The sequence below is a fragment of the Natator depressus genome, chromosome 2 (assembly GCF_965152275.1).
Source record: "Natator depressus isolate rNatDep1 chromosome 2, rNatDep2.hap1, whole genome shotgun sequence".
Taxonomy (NCBI): Eukaryota; Metazoa; Chordata; order Testudines; family Cheloniidae; genus Natator; species Natator depressus.
In genome coordinates, this window is record NC_134235.1 from 154,138,943 (window position 1) to 154,154,626 (window position 15,684).

At 40.8% G+C, this 15,684-nt stretch overlaps 1 protein-coding gene across 18 annotated transcripts in view; it reads right to left on the bottom strand.

Annotated features, from left to right (window-relative positions):
* Positions 1 to 15,684, bottom strand: part of LOC141982806 (poly(rC)-binding protein 3-like) — a 714,223-nt gene that overhangs the window by 45,120 nt on the left and 653,419 nt on the right. For all 18 annotated transcript variants that reach the window (XM_074945190.1, XM_074945191.1, XM_074945192.1 and 15 more), the window contains 3 exons: positions 15,481 to 15,597; positions 6,067 to 6,198; positions 2,429 to 2,557 (listed from right to left, as the gene is read on the bottom strand). In XM_074945190.1, the coding sequence (XP_074801291.1) occupies positions 2,429 to 2,557; positions 6,067 to 6,198; positions 15,481 to 15,597 (378 nt within the window). The remainder of the gene's footprint in view (positions 1 to 2,428; positions 2,558 to 6,066; positions 6,199 to 15,480; positions 15,598 to 15,684) is intronic.

A 15,684-nucleotide genomic window follows, 5' to 3' on the forward strand; every position in this document is an offset into this window, starting at 1 on the left:
GCAGAAACCTGTTAAAAGAGAACAATACATTCAGTTGATAACCCTTTGTGCGCTGTCATACAGCCAAGTGTCCCAGTAAAAAAGTGAAATAAGAATTTTCAGTCTGTGCTATAGTCACCACGCTCATTGAACTCCGGGGATAATTAAATGGGCCAGATCCTGCATTCCACTGAACTCAGAGTGAGAAGTGTAGAGGAAAGCCATGACTAGTGTAGGCCTATTCTCACTGCCTTCAATGGGAGTAAGACGGGTCCTCTCCAAGTAACAGAAGAAGAAAATTGTTCTGAGAGTCAGTAGATAAAAATGTGATCAGTAAATACTTCACCAAGCATGAATATTTCTTTATAGAGACTAAGACAGACAAAATGGCCCTGGGAACAATCCTGTAAAACAGGCTTCAAATTATCTGCATAGTGTCTGGCACAATGGAGTCCTGACCTCTAGGCACTACTGCAATCAACCACCACCACCACTAAATAATATTTCCACATCCTAATTCTCTATTATTGGCTATTTGATTTTAATAAAGCAGTGACCCTTGCCAAATTAAATACATTGAACAAATTAAACACATTTATTTTATGTACGCTTTAATGTTTGAAGAAGCAAAATGCAGTTACATCATTGTCTTCTCTAAGGCTTCAAACTGGTGATTTGCTGTCTCCAGTTTATTATCTCTAAAATTAAACAAGTTCTGTTTTCTATACTTTCAGACTGTTTATCTCAAAGAAAATGGCTCTATAGGCAGAAAACGACTCTCTGGCCCCGGTTTGTCTCTTCAAATAACTATGGGTGTAATTAATATAATTTAGACATCAGACTACTGCCTGCATCCACAAAGCAGGTAGTTAAATGACTACATGCCAGTAATGGGAGATGCAAAATTGTTCCTGCAGTTATTTGCATCTGCAAAGCTGTGAGAACAAAATGGGAAGTGAAAGGACAGAATTAAGCCCTTTTCAAAATCACACCCTTTAAATTATATTCTAAATTCTACACACAGAGAAATGGATTTTTTATATTCCAACAGTTTATCAATTCTTCACAAAGTCATGCCAAGCTCTCTGTGGCTAATAGACCAAAACTGGTTTTCAGTATTTTCTTTCTGTTTTGCTACATTTTTATGCACATCTAATGCCAGCTGAAGCAAGAGCCCCTTATCTGCAAGACAAACTTTGGTCCTTACAATAATAATAGTTTATAACATTGATATTTATTAGGTTGCATGCTCTTTTGATGTGGAGTGGTCGCTACTAACCAGACAAGAGCGATCAGATTGTAGTATCAGAGATGCCACACATCCTACTATTTAGAATAAAGAATAACTGTCGGATGTCAGGCATCATAGTGTGGTAATTTTTGACTAGATCAGTGGTTCTCGAAGCTGGTCCTCCGCTTGTTCAGGGAAAGCCCCTGCCGGGCCGGACCGGTTTGTTTACCTGCCGCGTCCACAGGTTCGGCCGATTGCGGCTTTCACTAGCTGCGGTTCGCCGCTCCAGGACAATGGGGGCTGCAGGAAGCGGTGTGGGCCAAGGGACGTGCTGGCTGCCATTCCCGCAGCCCCCATTGGCCTGGAGTGGCGAACCGCGGCCAGTGGGAGCTGCGATCGGCCGAACCTGCGGATGAGGCAGGTAAACAAACCAGTCCGGCCCGCCAGGGGCTTTCCCTGAACAAGTGGCACACTGGTTTTGAGAACCACTGGACTAGAAGTAATGGAACATTTTTTTTGACAGAATGTTTTTCCACTGGAAAATGTCAATTCAACAACATTGAAATGTTTTGGAGGAAATGTATTAATTTTGTCAAAATTTTCAACAATAAATTATTAAAATGTTTCATTTTGGTGAGGTTAAAATATTTTGTTTAGACCTTATTGATGCATTTGGCTTCAATAAGGCCAGAACATTTTGTTTTGATAAAGTTATATTATACTATATTAAAAAAGCAGATGATAGCAATATAATATAATCAAAGCGACAAATGAAAAATGAAACATTTTGACTTTATAGAAACAAAACGATGACCTTATTGAAATGTTTCAACCATATCAAAACGAAATATTTCAATAAGGTCAGCATGAAATGTTACAGGGTATTCTGTTTCATGAAAAATACTGAGGTTTCTACTTTTTATCCTGATTTGGGGTGAGACTTGTGTTTTTCCACTAGCTGTTGACTTTTTAATGACAATCAGTGTCGAAGGGTTGTATTCATGGTAAGTAGATCCTGCTCTAATGGTTTGATCAGTGAGTCACTGTGCATTCTAAAACCAGGAGCGTTGACATCTAGTCTTGAAATCACTGGGAGTTGGGGGAGATCAGCTTCTTACAGGATCAGGGCTTGAGAGAGAGTGCGGGGATTTGGAGGAAATTAATATAATTTCTGAACATTATCAGTATGAACCTCAATGTTTTTAAGTGCTCTCTTACCTCTAGCATGACCACACAGATTTGTTTTACACACTGAATAATGGCATCCGGAGTGCCCGATATAGTTACAGCACGTTCTGTTGAATTTGGCAACATATCCCCTGCTACTTGTACCTGGGCCCCTGTGGACTTAAGAAAAAAACAAACGAAACAAACATTAGTGTCGTCAAAATACAGCTGCACATTAGAAGCCATTTATTCACCAATAACAAATAATCTGATAAAGCACAGAGATATCTAAAACGTGCCTGTTCTCTGCTAGCTTTATGCTGTATATATATAAAACTGCCGAGTGTAGATTTGCATACGGAAGTCAAGTTTGCAAGCATTCTCAATGGTAGAAAGTGTAGTTATCAATGGTTGTTAAATGAATACATTGGGAAGTCTCCCAACTTCCTGAAACAGAGAGTACTGCAGATACAGTGGATTTTTCCACTAAGGACTTTCACAATCATTAAGATGATCATTAAAAAAATAACTGCTGATGTCTGAAGAGCTTCAGCCTCCCAAATGAATTCCAATCATGGATGGGTGATTCCTTAATGAATTGATGATTGCGGTCATTTTACTGAATGAAAATTGGGGATGCTTTATACTCTGGAATATCTCAGTGATGCAGAGCAATACAGGTGCACTTCTAAATTATTATTAGTGTTGATTAAACATATGCACATCATCAGTTTCTAGTTCACTAATGAACCTAACCATGTAATGAGCCAGTGGTTTTTTCCCCTCCTTAATCTTGACACTAATGGTTCTTAGTTTTTTAAAAAAAAAAAAAAGACTTGAGGCCAAAATCATTCCGGTATAACCCAGCAAAAATCTTGTAAGCCTTTTTCAATTGATGGGAAAAAAATAACAAAAACTGTTTCTATTGAATTAGTATTTTCATACATTATACACACAATCTATTTCTGATTTGTGGATACAAATGTTTTTGCCTTGCATTGATTTTGTGTCAGTCAGTAAGGAGTTAATTTAGTTTGCTGTTGGCCATACACAACACATCTTACTCTTTTTCCAGAGACTGATTAAATTACTGATTACATCTTCTGTTCACTAGTGCTGTTTAAACTCAGAATATCCATTATGGGTCTCTCTAATATGCTTTGGAATGTCACCATAATTTGATCAATCTTTCATGTCATTGTGCCTCTTCTTTTTTTTAAAATCAGGTCTTGAAAATACTGAGGCAGACCACATGTTGCTGCTGGGTACAGAATTGAGCATAAAAGAACATCTGTCATACTGCTGCTGCTCAATGTGTTGCGTGATGATGAGATTAGAATGCATCTTGAGAGGATGGTTGATCCTTTTTCATTTGGGCAGTACTCATCATTTAAAACAAAGTTTTTAAAGCACCAGCAGGCCTCGTACAAAATACTCTGGGTCAAATACTGCGTCTCAGTTACAGCTGTGCCATTCAATCACTCAAATTGCTAATCTTTACAACTCTTTGGCTATAGTGGGATGGCATGTGTGAAACTGAGAGCAAAACTTTGCCATTATCTTTAGGTTTACAGAAAGGGAGAGGGAGTTAGTTCACACTGTTCTTTTGACCTAATACCTTACAATAGGGGGCCAAAAGCGTTGAATTTCCCCCAGAAATAAGAATCACCCCCAGAATCAACTGTGGTTGCACAATTTGGGCAATAATCAAATTTGGTAACAAATGAAGGAATTCAGGGGACAGCCAAGGGATTTGGGCACCTGACTGCTCTTTCTACCTTTGACCACTTCCCTACTTATTGTTACACTAATCTAAATAAACATATTCAGAACTAGAGCTGGTCACAACTTTTCAATCAAAGACATTTCCCAACTATGTGATTTCATCAAAACCTTTCATAAAGAAGAGATTTCAATGAATTTTTTTGACAGGAAAATGCAAAACAAAACAAAACATTTAATTTCAAATCAACATTTTGATCAAAAATGTCAAACATTTTTGGTTCAATATTTCCAAACTGAATTTTTTTGAACCTTTCCTTTTGTGAAAATATTGCATATTTCTACACTTTGTCCCCATTTCAGGACAAAAACAAATGTTGAAACATTGGAATTTTCCATAGGATGAACATTCCATTTTTCAAAAGTTCTGTTCAAAAGTAGGTACAAAATACCCCTAGAAAGTATCTGATTATTAATTGTTTGACTGACTTTCAAAAAATTCTGCAAAAGTTTTGTCACGCTAGCATATATTTTGTTGATGTATTAGGTTTATAAAATTGGTAATTGATCTAAAAATATCTTGGCAGTTTGTGACTAGAGGAAAATTGGTAATTGGCATTGTAAATTTAATATTAAAAAGTAATCCAAATACTGTCTATCTGATAAGATTTAATCGAAAGGAAAACTCAAATGTATTTGTTATCTAGACATGATTATGTGATGTATTTCCTGTACATGAGTACTTAATGTTGCTGAGTGGTCATTATTATGTTGCTGTAGATTTAATCAATTGTTCAGGTGCTTAGTACCTTTTGTATGGGCATTTTTTATTGTGGCTGAAATCTATCTAATCAAACAAACAAATAAATATAAACCTGTACCCATTTGGCTTAGCTCTGCAGTCTGAATGTTAAGAAGTTAAGAAGCACTTCTCATCATGGATAGATCATAAGATATAGTTATCAATAACATTTTTTGCTATAATTATTCATTTCTGAGCCCGCACACTTAATGCCAGATCACTCCTTCTCCCACTAAAACCCAGAGGAGGGTTGGAGGCTGCAAGGGGGAACATATTTCCATGAGGATCTTCTTGCGGAGTTTCTCTTCACATAGTTCCATGCCCCCGCAACTGCCTGCAGCTCCAAAAGCAAAGTCCAGGAGAGGTCTCAAAACAAAAGCAAAACAACAATAAAACCCACAGACCCTCTGTTACAGGGCTGCTTCAGAGAGGTTACGGCCTCAGTGGATTTTGGGGTGGAGTGGATGTCCTAAGAAATAGCTTGGATTAAAAAATTCTATATGAATTTCTCAGGATCAGTATATGTGAAATTAGGCCACCTGTGAAGCCATAATATTGGAGGCAGGATGGGGAGTAAAGGGAGTATGGAATACAGTTAGAAAACCAATTTGACAAATCAAGGTAAGTCAAATATTATGCCTACTAACTTGGACAGTGTCCCTTTAAACTACTTGGCTTTTTCTGGCTACAGAGGCTGTAATTGAAACGCTCAGATTAGAAAAGGCTTAGCAGTACTTAAGACCTAGATTATTTGAGGTATTTATGGATTTTTTTAAAAGTTGAAGAAACAATTCTGTGTTAAACTGTTCCTTTGCTACGTGGCATCTTGCTTTTTCCTCTTCTCAAATGTGTACCCGAATGCCAGCTGTGCACTAACGACCTTGAAGGTCGGAGTTACTTTCTGAAGGGTTGCGACATGGAAAGACAAATTGCTTCTAAAACTGGTTATGCCACTGTAGATGCTCAGATTTCATGAGTCTACAGATGTTTTTGACACCTTTCACAGCTGGTTTAGCTTAGCATTTCATTCACGAAATATTTACATTAATGCAATGAACCAACTATGGTGGCAGGACGCTGTAAGCCATACTCTTTAAATGGACATGTTAGGACATTTAGCTACATAAAGTTACCTAGCATCCCCTGTTGGAATCCTAGAACTTACCTCCCTGATTTCTTTGATTTTGGAGCCCCCTTTTCCTATAAGGGATCCACACTGACTTGCAGGGACTACAAGTCGCAGTGTCACAGGTGGTTTGCTTGTCACCGTGCTGTTTGTCATTGAAGCATTTATGTCCTGTAATAACAATGTCAATAAGAATTAGTTGAGGATTTGTCATTCCTCTTAACACTTAAGAGGATCAAAGTAAATACTCAAGCTGTTCTCGGAGAATTGGTAAACTGGAAGCTAATCATGTTTTTGTAGCACATAAAGCAGCCAGCTCTGCTGGTGGCACCCCGGAAGCATGAACTGCATGATGACATCATGGCAATGGAACTGTTGACTCCAAGTGCTGAAATATGTAGGCACAAAGACAGTCTCTGATCAGCTAACAAATCACATTATATTTGTTAGCACTTTTAATACAAAGGAAACAACGGAGAAACAATAAACAACATTAGTCAACAGACATGGGAGAGCAAGGACTATTATTTTGATAAATATTTTGAAGTTTCCCATATTTAATTTTCCTGCAGATCTCAAAGCATTCTCAACACTGCTTAACTTTTCCTAAACTCTTTTGTGTCATAGCTATGTAATCCAAGTATGCAGATATGGCTGTGGGAATTGCATACACAGCAGCAACCACCTGTTCATCTCATCTCACCTCATCTCATCTAATCAGTGAGATTCTACTGTACCCTTCAGTGAGCATTTTAGAGTTCTGCCAGTTGCTAGCCTCAGATTTGTGTTAAATGTGCTTTGCTTATTCAAATTCTCCTTTGCAAGCACAAAACAGAATCCCCAATGTAATATTTTTATTACAAATGAAATTATAATGCTTATCTTCCCACTATAGAATGTGCTACAGCTGAGAGCATTCCAGAATCCTAGATGTCGTTGGAAATAAAAAGCCACAAACACTACTGTGCAATTCTATAGCATCTTTCATAAGAGCATTGCAACATACTTTTGTCAACATTAGCTAATTAAGGCACACCAGCGCTTTGACATAGGTTAAGGTAACTTTGCCCATCTCTGAGATGGAGTTGAGCAGCTGTTTAACAGCACACAGGAGCTTAGGACCTAGAGGGAAGGAAAATATCGTAACTAATGGAGGGAGAATTTAGGTTGGCAGAGTTACTGTAATTACCCAAAATATAATTTGTCCCAAACCATCAGGATTGACACTTCTAATCTCATGAAAAGTGCCATGAGATCTTTAATGACCATGAGCGATCAGGACCTTGGTTCCATCTCTCACGCAAAAGAGAGGACCTCAAGGAGTACAGTGCTGCCTGATGCTATGTTGGTGCATTAGTACAGTAATGAAAAGTGCTATCCTAATGACCAGGAGTACTTTGGTATTTCTTACATTAGAGGTTTTCCATCTAAGTGTTGGCCCAGCCTGACCCTGTTTTGCTTAAAAAAAGCTGACAGACTCCCAGCACAATGAGGCATGGCTGCCTGCCACAGGTTAATTCTTAGGCAATTTCCCTCATCGACACTGCACCATGTCATATTTACTGTCAGCAAGAGGTTACAATCCAAAACAAAGCAATACAGGTTACAGCAAGTTGTGGCATGCATGCATCTGAAATACATACAGTGTAATATATATACATATTCTTTTGTACATGAATACAAATTTGTATTACCACAGTGTCTAGGAGCCTAGACATGGACCACGACCCCATCATGTTAGGTGCTGTACAAATGCATGCCACAACTAGGTTTTTAGAAGTGGGATGCCATCAAACTTTGCCAAGTTGCTGTTAGCTGGTGGTATGCCACAGATATATAACATGCCTTTCACTTCAAAGACAGGCAAGCCCTATGTCACAAAAGATTGCCAAGCTCTCTCACATTTTGAATAAGCAATTTCTACCATTTGATCTGGGACTAAGACATTAATAATATTCAGCACCTTCAAACTTTATAAACAATTAATTTATGGCCATAGCACCCGCTCTGTGTATTAACCTCACCGTTTTTTAAAAAAGGAAAAACTGCAAAGAGACGATCATAGAGATGCCCAAAACCACAAGGATGTCAGAAAAGGGCCAGAACTCAGGAATCACTGGCTCCTGGTTAGAGCAGGTCAGAAAATTTCCAAGCAAACATTTTTTTCCATTGGAAAATGCCAATTTGTCAACAATCTGCAGGAATATGTCAGTTTCAACAATATTCCAGTGGATATCAAGCAGGGTTCTCATGGTTCAGGCAGGTTTCAAAATTTGCCTGGTTTCTTGCCATGTTATCTGCCTGGCTCATTGGCAGCCAGTCTGGCTCTATAAACAACAACATATCACGTCTTTCCAAGATTGAATATTTCCTTGCATCCTGGGGAAAAAACCATGGAAGACTATGTGTGGAATTCCTCTCGCTCCTGATGCCTGGAACTGCAGCAGCACCTCACAGCCAGGAGCAACAAGTGCAAGGAAATTCCTAATCAATCCGGGACTGGAACATGAGCAATCACTCTGTGTGGATAAAGAATGCTCAGTGCAGATGGAATCTTCACCAAATTTAGTTGCTAAACTTAGATGAAACTTCCTCAGAAAAATGCAGTCTTAGGCAGACACCCAGCTGGAAAATTTCAGTCTACATTGTTTAAGTTTGGCAGAGTAATAAGCAACTGAAAACAGGATGTTATAATGGAAAGTGTCAGACAACATTAAATATAGGTGATGCTATCTGTGCCACCAATAAATTCCTTATATACTTTATTTTCCTGGTTGTCTCAGGTATATAAAGTACAAATTGACAAGGTCAGATTTTAAAGTAACAACATTTTGTATTCACAATTCTAACTCTTCATTCCACTTTTTCTTTTTTTAAACACTGATCCTTATTTTGATAATTTCCCCCCAAGACCTTGGTCCTACAAACACACCTGTGCTTAATTTATGCACATGAGCAGCACTGCTGGCCAAGAGGACTGCTCCCATGAATAAAATTAAACATTCACGTAAGCGCTTGCAGAATCAGGGCCTAAGTTTTAAGTACTTTACTCCATAACTTTGCATTATTATGGTGAACTTTGGGAGCTATTCTTTGTGTAGTAATACATTTTGTTCTAAGCATTCTTAGAAAGTCACCACTTAATTTACATGTAGCCATAAAAAGAAAATTTCTAATGTTAAATTATAATGCCATATTCATGAGTGGTTTAGAGCGGATTAGTTTTATAACAACTTCATTAAAGAAATGCTGGCAAATGAATACTTGGCTTCTATTCTGTTCTATACAGTAATGTAGACCTGTGATTGCTTTATTCTGCAGTGAGTAAAATATTTTCTTAGCATATGGAAAAAAATTCAGCCAACATTTAGCGATATTTCCAAGTTGCTCTGTTAATAGACAATATTGGGCAGCTACATGCAATGTTTTCATTCTGTTTAGGTTTTGGAAAGTGAGTTTTAAAACTAGACAGCCGTGATAAAATGTTCCTGTTGACGTAACAAGAATATGTGCACATCCCTATCTTTCCTACACAGCTAACGTTCATTGGGAGCTAAGTGGGACTTTGCCAACAGATTTGTATATGAGGCAGTACATAGCTGTGCTGGGCCAGGAGCAGCCTTGGAAGCTGATTGTGACCGCGATGCCTGGCACACTGACGGGCAGAGCCAGCTTCCCGGCTGCCTAGTCTCAGCTCATGTCTGGTGTTGGGGGGAAGGGGGAAAGGGAGGAAATGGGGGGAACTGTAGCACCTCTGCTGAGGAGGCCTCCCACCTATGCAGAATCTGGCCCAAAAGAGCTATGGAAGCATGGCGAGCCCCCCTGACTCCCCAGCCATCTAATTGAAGTTTTAGTGTTATAGTATTGTAGTATTTGAGGACCCCACAATCCGTAATATATTTACCTTCACAATGCCCCTGGGGGGGCAGGAAGTGCTATCATCCCCATTTTACAGATGAGGAACTAAGGCACAGACACACTACGTGACTTGCCCCAGTTCTACAGGAAGTCTATGGCAGAACAGGGAATTGTACCTGGATCCATAGGTGCCGACTCCATGGGTGCTCTGGGGCTGGAAATAAAATAGTGGGTGCTCAGCACCTCAGCCCCACTGATCAGCTCTTCCCCCCACTGTAATCAGCTGTTCAGCGGTGTGCAGGAGGCGCTGGGATGGAGGGGGAGGAGCGGGGGCAGGGCACGCTTGAGGGAGGGGGTTGATTGGGCCGGGAAGAGGCGGGGTGGGTGCTTGGGGGAAGGGGTGGAGTGGGGGTGGGGTCTGGGGCAGAGCGGGGGTCAAGCACCCCCCGCAAATCACAAAGTCGGCACCTCTACCTGGATCTCCTAAATACCAGGTTACCTTCCTAACCACTGAAGCATCCCTCCCATCAGTAGGCAACAAAGTGTCTGAGAGTAAGGGCTACTGCATGGCAAGCCAGGATATGAATCTATAGCACCAGCTTGCTGTGCAGTACCGTCCCACAGGGACACTGCCACAGCACACTGAAAGTCTCAGAGCGTGGCTGGCATATTGCACGCTAAGCTGCATTCCAAGTCATGTGGTGCCCATGTGCAACATTACTGCATGGCAAGCTGCTGCATGGTAGATTCACACCCTGGCTAGCTGTGCAGTAAATCTGCCATATGTAGAACCTTTCTAGCTCAGTGCTCAGCAAACAGCCATGAGACTATTGGGCAGATCCTCAGCTGGTCTATGACAATTTAGTATCAGTGTAGTATTGGTTTCATACTTGATACGAAAGCTGATCAGATAATTATCTGATTAACTCTTCCAACAATTCCCCCCCAGCCCCCATTTTTACCCATCTAATGCAGCTGAGCAAGTATTTTGTTAATATTTGCAAATAAATATGGATTTTCACAACATTTTTCAAACACATTTTGGGAATGTTTCTCTGCATTATGCACGGAGCTCTACCTGCTAATTACTATATCAGGAGATAATCCCATGCATTTGCAAGGGAATACAGATTTGGTGATCTAAGATGTCTTTGCCAGCTGCATCTTCTACAATCGATGTTGATTTTTGCCATTTTTCATAGGCCTGGTTTCCCTCTAGATAAAAGTGCCTATTTTAATCACCAGGGTGATCCAAACTGGGCTTGTCTAGCAAGCATATGAATTCATTAGCAACCTGCTAGAAAATAACATGCCTGTCGCCCTGAGAGATCGTTAAAGCTTTTCGGTAAAAGGCAGGAAACAATACCAGTGCAGAAAAGTCTCTTTTAGGCCTGGCTTCCTTACACTAGGTTGTATGTTTTGATTATTTGCTGGTATTAGAAAGGCTGGGTTGTTTGAGGGCTCTCATGTCCTCCCAGGATGTGTTTCTCCCCAATTAGGTACCTGTGGTGTTGAAATGAAGATTTCACATAACTTTATCTTGAAAGCAAAAAAACAGCATTGAGCTGGTATTCACTTGAGCACCAAGAGCATTTTGTTCAACCACCAGTGCACCTCACTGTGTCAGAAGCAATCCACAGAACTTAGTGATGGACGGATAGTACAAAGACAAAAACTGTTATAATAGTTTATTCTGCCCAAAAGCATCCGTGGGTGAGGCTCTGGGCATTAAGGAAAAGGACTGCCTTGCTCCAGAGGGTAATGACTTATGAATGATTTTAGCCAACTTGATGGATGGATAGATTTATATTTAGAACAGAGATGGGCAAACTCCGGCCTGCGGGACCGTCCTGCCTGGCCCCTGAGCTCCTGGCCCGGGAGGCTCTCCCCTGGCCCCTCCCCCGCTGTTCCCCCTCCCACGCAGCCAAGCCGCTGCACAGGCAGTGGGGCTGCAAGCTCCTGCCGCTCTGAGCGGCCTGGTAAGGGGGTGGAGGCGGCGCGCATGCGGTGGTGGAAAGGTTGGGTAGGGGAATCTGGGGGGCAGTCAGGGGACAGGGAGCAGGGGTGGTTAGGGGGCGGGAGGTCCCGGGAGGCCGTCAGGGGACAGGGAGCAGGGGACGGTTGGATGGGGCGGAGGTTCTGGGGTGGTCAGGGGTCGGGGAACAGGGGGGATTGGATAGGGCATGGGAGTCCAGGGGGCCTGTCAGGGGGCAGGGGTGTGGATAGGTCAGGGCAGTCGGGGCAGGGAGCAGGGGGGGTTGGATGGGTCAGGGTTCTGAGGGGGGCAGTCAGGGTGTGGGAAGTGGGAGGGGCAGATAGGGGGCGGGGGCCAGGCTGTTTTGGGAGGCACAGCCTTCCCTACCCGGCCCTCCATACAGTTTTGCACCCCGATGTGGCCCTTGGGCCAAAAAGTTTGCCCACCCCTGATTTAGAACAAGCTACTGCAACGTCAAAACCATAAAAGGGTGAACAGTTATTAGCTCTTATCAGGAAACGTCTTATGCTCATTTTCTATAGGTTTGGGTTAGGATGATCATTTATCCAGTGATCATTTAAAACACAGTCAGGGTGAAATCCTGTACAGCCCTGCTGAAGATCATGGAGTTGTTCTTTGTGGCAAGGACCATGTTGCTGCGGTTATGGATTTGTACGGTGCCTAGCACAAGAGAGTCGGGTCCACTCTTGTGGCTTCTACGTGCTACTAGAGTACAAATGACTGGGATGAAAGGTGGTTCACCTCCTCCCCCCAAGGTGTTAGCAAACACATTTGAACTCTACTGTATACAGGACAAATTGTATTTTAATGTGGCTTAGCTGGCTAACGCTATGGAGGAGCTCTAGCTACAAACACAAACAGCTAACATGGTTGTAACAATGTCAAACCTGCTACACTCTGTGTTAAGGGGCGTGTGATGTCACATGAACTAAATGAAGTTAGCTACCACGCTTTTTTTTTTTTTTTTTTAAAAGTTCCTCAGTTGAAAAAGGAAGACCTCAGTGAGTCAGCGGTTTCCCTTGATTTGACACTGATGAACTGAGAACGGGAAGTGCTTAGAGTACTCTGAGAAGAACTGAATGTCACCGTCTACACCTTTTAAAGCTATTTTCTTTATGCTGAGAGGTCACATGAGAACATGTGGCCATCTTCTGACATAATACATTGAAGAAAAACAAACCAAAGCAGCTACTGGTAGTATGCCTATCTCCCCGCCCCCTATACACATACCCCTTCTCAAGGCTAGGGGTGGGGAGGGTTTCTTCTCACCTCTCCTTCCAACGCCAGGGTATGCAACAGCAGAGAATAGATGGGTGACTGAATAGCAATTAAACAAAAATTTTACTAAAAATGTTAAACTATGCTAGGTGAATATTCATGCGACTGGTGAAATGAATGACTCAGTTTGCTCACCCTCAGCCAAATGACACTGGGATTACTGTACTATCCTCAACCAGGGCAGGATCCTGGCTCTGCCACTGAATTTTTTAACTATGTGAAATCACCAGCATGCATGCGCCTGTGCATACCCTGTTCTGCCCCATTCCAAAAACGCCACTCTGCAGCAGCCCAGAGGGCTGGGAGGATGACCCACACTGGGACACGGGCTGTATGTTTACTTAATATCTGGACAACACCTACTGCAATAGAGCCATGATATCTAGTTAGGGCTTCCAGAAATACGTAAATTACTATTACAAACTTTGAAGCAGCAAACATTTAACAAGGACAACTCTCATTTCTCTCTCTTCTCTCCCACTCTACATGAAGTATAATTTTAGCCTGAAAAAGGGTCTTCACACAAACCCAGACCCAGCATTTCTTAGGGTGCATTAGAGTTTGCCAGCTTTTTCTCTAAACAGGATTTATGCCCTGAGAGCGCATTGAAAAAGAGTTTTCTTTGGCAAGCAATTTATACCTTCCCGTACAGCCACACTTCTGGGTTGTTACGCCATAGTTATGCTGTTAGCAATACTGAAAGGGAGAATAAACGTATTTTATAGAGAAATGCAAGAAAACAATATTCTGATTTATGGTTTAAATAAATGGCTGAAGAAACGTAAAACAGAAAGGCGTGACATGTATTAAAACAGCGGCACATGATATGTCTATAGCTCATTTGCAATTTGTGAGACCCAGTACTTTGTTATGCCTCCCAGAGTTATAGTTCTCCAATATCCCATTTTTATCCCTGGGGACCTTTCAAAATAATTACAGCGAACAGAACTGGTTGCATGATGTAGATGTCATTCAAGCCCGGCTTTTAAATCGAAAAGTGGCAAATTACATTTGAAGCAAATGTGGGTATTTTATAACATAATGCACAGCTACTGTAGCTGCAATGAATGTAAATGACCTTTTTGACTAAGAACTGCCACATTAAGATACAAACCTATCACCTAAAATACAAGAGAGTCAATAAATAAAATATCTCAAATGCTGAAACCTCAACTTTCTTGCCCTTTGTTAGGTATAGAGCATTTAATGATGTCTTTATGAGGCCGGACTCATAAAGTTTTGGGATTGGGAGTGACTACCTCCTTGTAGGTATCCCTCAGCACTTTCCAGGATAGGGCCTTTATGGAGCCCTTTCCTTATAGAAGATACCAAAGTGTTTCATAATTCTCTTGGAATATGGCAACTATTTAATAGCATGCAGGAGCTGTTCCCAGTAGTTTAGGGGAGGAAGTGAAGAAAGCAAACATGTATATTGAAACTGACTGGGGAACTTAGGCAGAATGTCTCGGTTGAAGTTTAGCTAAAATGCCTCCTTGCTTTCGAGAAAAGTGCTACAAGAATATTATTCACCACATGTGACAAGGCCTCAGTTTTACATCCCACGTGAAAGATGGCGCCTTCTAACACCATGGTGGGGTATTTGAGTTAGTCATACTGATGCAGAGAGAAGAGCACCCTTAGTGTATTAGTACCACCTACCACTTTCTACAGCCCCCTGGGGTCTTTCATGGAGGTTTCCCACCCCAGTACTGGGCACGTCTAATTCTCCTTGCCCTGTGAAAGCTGATGTCATCCAGCGGTGTATGTACATGTCTGCATATGTTTAACACTAGAGAAGCTCTATTTTGGCTTATTTATTTTCAGTGTATTTATTGTATTTTAAAATCTGAAGTCTAAATATGGTAATTGGCAATGATATATTTTGCTTTTAATAATTTTTAAAAAATCTTCCAGTTGAATGAAATCTATACTCTTTTTGATATAAAAAATTTACATCACCATCAAGCTGATTCACACTGAAACCGAGTTATAAGTTATGCAATTATTCTTTTCAAATCAAATCCACAATGGGACCAGAAATTTCCAAGACACTTTTTCCACCATTAGAGCACATTACTGGAAGCAATTGCTTTTCCCTAAAGTCTACGAAAAGCAAAAGAAATGATCAAACAGCTTGTAAATTGACCCATTATTTCTCTTCCAGTATTACTGCCAAAAGCATTTATAAAAACATAACCACTTTCATTGCTATTAAATAGAGCACTAAACAAATTATATTTAGCGTTAAAGCAAACATGAGAAAATTCAGACAATATTTGTACTCCAACTTGAAGAGAGAAAAATGTATTTTATTTGCTTACCTCTTCAAATTTTAATGCAATCATAGAAAAAGCCTTAAAAATTGCATCTGTTGGGCCTGTTATTGTCACAATTCTTTCTGGACAGGAACCTTCTGAAATATTGATTCGAGCACCGCTCTGTCAACAAGAACAAATATTTTTAAAGTACGTTTTCTTTTGGGATGCAAAATAGGGAGGATTCTACTTGTCTGTCTAGCTAGGTAC